Genomic DNA, 3,771 nt, shown 5'->3' with positions numbered 1-3,771 from the left:
ACCAGTACATCCCAGCAAACTCCAGAAAAGTACCAGCCATTTGAGCTACATGTCAAATATAATCAAGAAACCAAATATGATGGCATTTACATCCAACATAAGCTACAATTACGTTGCTCTCAGGATTATGGCAATCTAAACTTTCCTATCTGATGCAACTCTCAAACCACATGCATACATAAAAAAATCCTAAACAAGTAGATGCTACCTTGACTCCATTATAAAACATAAAAAATCACTTCATCAGCCAAATAGCCAAAAGTCAAGGATACAAGTGTAAGGGTTTTACATGGAAAGCAAATTATTAGAAATGTGTTACAGAGCCTGCAAATCATGAATCCAGGCCAAAAATGATTGAATGGTGATTTGCATCATCAAATGATCTTATTCTTGGTCACCCAAAACAGGCATAAAGGCGAGCCAAAGTGGAACATAAGTTCCTCAAACCCGATTTGTCTGGTCTTCTGGTCTAGGTTGGCTTCATCAAAAGGGACAAAGGTCTGGCTTCAAGATTTGTGACGACAACTGTTTAGATAGGGGAGAAAAGGCAACAAGTGGGAAAGGTGCAGTAGAATCCTTGGCAGGGGATGGCTGGCCGGGTTTAAGATATCATTCTGCATATCTTCATGTAAAAAGAATTAAAAAAACTAGCATATCAATACCCGAAGTAAATAAATGAAATCAGACACATATTTACCTGTGCAGTCTAGAACCCAGGACTAATACCCATGCTTCCTATGTGAAACTTGATTTAGATTGGACAACCTGGTGACAGCAAAAAATCAGGCAAGGTGGTAACAATTGCTATTAGAGAACAATCAAAGGTAATCGAAGTTTTCTAACTAGATAGGTAAACGTTACCCCCGGCTGGAGTTGCGACCACCATGATTTCCATATATATCACCTCCACTCTGGAAAAAGATAATATACGACAATAAGAGGAAGTACAATAACATGTGAGATAGAAATTAAGCACGCAGAACATCATAAATTTGCAACGAGAGGGATAGTTCTCAAATGCAGATCTTGCACTTTAGAAAAAACCTGGCTGCAACAACCAGATGCATCCCAATAATAATAAGCTTAAGCATCTTTGCAAAGAAATGAATGAAAAGACAAGCTTACAAGTGAACCACTATAATTTCCTTTACTGTCACTTGCAGTCAAATCACTAGGGCTGTATCCCCCTGAGTAAGAAGAGTATCCACGATTACGGGGTTGACCATCTTTGTTACCATATTTAGGACCATCTGAAATGTCTAATGACATGGGAATGTAGGGAAGAACAGGCAAAAGCGTTGCTGCTGCTCCTTCTCTTTCAAATATATTGGCTCTCAGCCGCAACAGTACTTGCGAAAAGGCATTGCTAGCAACATCAAGACCTCCAGTAATCTGTACAGCATTGGAAGATAAAAATTCTATCAAAAGTCTGACCATGACATCGAGTGTGCACACCAAAAAGCATATTATTCACCTGCACCATTTCTTCATCTTCATATGCAACTTTGGGAAGGTTTTCCTTAGAAAGTATGCGAATACTAGCCCTAGTAGCATTCCTCATCCCAGATATTATTGCCCCACCTTTACCGATAAGGCATCCAACCTGTGAACTTGGAACAAGTAGACGGGTGGTGATTACAGAATCACCTGATTCTCTTTCTGTTTTTTCACTGCATCGTGATTGCAAGCGCAAAGCAGCATTGATGGTAGGGGATGGGTCTTCAATGAACTGCAGAGATATAAATACTGAGGCATGACATATAAATTCCACAATGAGTATCTAAGCTTAACTTTAAGAATTAATGTATTCTTACCTCTTTTGTTGATATGAATATAATGCAATCATCTCCTTCAGCAGCAGAGCTATCAACTTTAATCGATGCCCCAGACTCCTGTCTAATCTGTTTGATAATACCACCACCTTTTCCAATCACACCCCCAATATTTCCAACCGGGCATACCAAACGAAGAGAAAACTCCCTTGCAGAACCATCATCTCTTCTAGAAGAATAATTTCCATAAGAACCAATAAGGGAGGCATTCATGTACATCCCACCTGATGGATTCATATTAGATAGAGAGGAGAGAAGCAAGTGCTGGGATCTTGAAGGGTTATCATGAAGGCGAGATGCCACCTGATAAAGAGCCTTCCTCACAACTGAGGGCTCTCCAATTATCTGAAATCCCCATAGAGAAACTGAATGAATAAACAAGAAGGCCGCAAGATGATTCAAAATCCCCTTATATGCAGGCAACTCAACATTTTCAAGAATGCTAATAATATACAGTTACAACATAAATGCTAATAATATACAGTTACAACATAAGGACACATTTTTAGGTAAGAACTGTCTGGTCAGAAGCCTCATGGAGATCAATCAACAGAACTTCCAAATCCCATCACTTAAAACAGGAGAACATAAAAGTAGAAAATAAAGACTCTTCCCTTTTCTAGGAAGACTGCTTACTACCATTTCTTTTCAACTTAGCAACACTGTGAGGAATAAAAGCTGTTAGCTAAAACCAACTTCTAGACCTTTCATTTCCCTTTAAAGGAATCTTCCATTCAAACACTTGTCATATCCATACATCTATAACCTATGGTTAAGTCTTGCAATAAATTAAGAAATTAACTCTACAGGAGATAATATTCAGGTAAATGGCCAATATTTTCTCTTATTTATTTAAAGAAGGGCATAACACATGGTATATCTTTTTCACATGAGAAAACAACTTTACCTGAAGAAGCTCATCTGAAGTCAATGCACACGGGGGTAAATGCTCATTACTTAAAACCCGAATCTGAGCTTGTGTTTCGCTCCTTATACTTTGAATCACTTGTCCACCTTTCCCAATAACACAACCAATCTGGTCAGATGCCACAAGCATTCTCACAGTAACCACATGTGTCTGCTCCTCCAAATCCTCATCAGCAGGCAACTCTTCCGCGACAACCCTATCGTGTACCCTAAACAAAGCATCCTGAGCAGGCGAAACAAGCTCATCACCAAATGGATTCGTTTCCTCACTGGAACTATAAATCATAACAACCCTCTCCTCACAACCCGGCAGAGCTTCACAAATCCTAATGTTCGACTTGCTATCTAACCTCAACTGTTTCACAATCTCACCACCTCTTCCTATAATACTCCCAATCCTTTTCACATGACATAAATAACGGTAAACGGTATCTTCAGGCCCAATCCCATGCTGTTGTTCATTTTCCTCACCAGCATTTCTTCTCTTAACACCTCCTCCTCCATTTCCAGCGTAATCAGGCTGAAAATGAGATCTTTTACCGTAATCATTTCTTTGACCAGCCATAACAACCAACTTAGTTTCAATTTCTCGATCTTACAACTTCTTAAATTAACTGCAGCATTCCAAAATAAAAAATCGGATTCAGAAAAAAAAAATTGATCAATTTCCTGAACTCCCTTAAAGACTTAAATTATAACATGCTTAATTATAACAATATCATTAACAATCAGACATTAAAAAAATTGAACGAACAATTAATAACTAAAAATAATAGAACAGATCGAATAACTATAATAATAAGAAAAATAAATTAAGAAGGGGAGAAAAATTACGGGGGAAACAAGGGAACGGAACGGAAGAAAAGAAACAGAGAAACGTCGGGGGGAGTTTGATTGCTGTATCGGGAAATATAAATACGAAGGTACTCGGTGATTGTTCTGTGGGAAATATCTTCGTTGGTGGTTTTTTATTTCTTTTCTTTTTAGGGTTCGAAGCGTGACCGCATGTTCA

At 38.4% G+C, this 3,771-nt stretch overlaps 1 protein-coding gene across 2 annotated transcripts; it reads right to left on the bottom strand.

Moving 5' to 3' along the window:
* Positions 1 to 218: 218 nt before the first annotated feature.
* On the bottom strand, positions 219 to 3,771 carry LOC105783060 (RNA-binding KH domain-containing protein RCF3). Of its 2 annotated transcripts, none has more exons than XM_012608242.2 (8): positions 3,594 to 3,771; positions 2,740 to 3,373; positions 1,815 to 2,177; positions 1,475 to 1,729; positions 1,126 to 1,392; positions 862 to 911; positions 698 to 765; positions 219 to 622 (listed from the first exon to the last, which is right to left on the bottom strand). In XM_012608242.2, the coding sequence occupies exons 2-7, from the start codon at positions 3,322 to 3,324 to the stop codon at positions 720 to 722; spliced, it is 1,566 nt and encodes a 521-aa protein (XP_012463696.1). In that variant the 5' UTR covers positions 3,325 to 3,373; positions 3,594 to 3,771; the 3' UTR covers positions 219 to 622; positions 698 to 719. The 2 variants fall into 2 exon arrangements, with proteins under 2 accessions (XP_012463696.1, XP_012463697.1); XM_012608243.2 differs by having other exon boundaries at positions 219 to 614.

This window comes from Gossypium raimondii, chromosome 13 (assembly GCF_025698545.1).
Source record: "Gossypium raimondii isolate GPD5lz chromosome 13, ASM2569854v1, whole genome shotgun sequence".
Taxonomy (NCBI): domain Eukaryota; kingdom Viridiplantae; phylum Streptophyta; class Magnoliopsida; order Malvales; family Malvaceae; genus Gossypium; species Gossypium raimondii.
This window is presented reverse-complemented; position numbering and strand designations above follow the sequence as displayed.

Bases quoted from the DNA above. Each gene is read 5' to 3' on its own strand.
- LOC105783060 (XM_012608242.2), bottom strand. From the start codon at position 3,324: ATGGCTGGTCAAAGAAATGATTACGGTAAAAGATCTCATTTTCAGCCT. The intron at 1,730-1,814 runs GTAAGAATACAT...ATATCTCTGCAG, and splicing joins TATTCATATCAACAAAAGAG to TTCATTGAAGACCCATCCCC. The intron at 1,393-1,474 runs GTGAATAATATG...AATGCTGTACAG, and splicing joins AAGATGAAGAAATGGTGCAG to ATTACTGGAGGTCTTGATGT.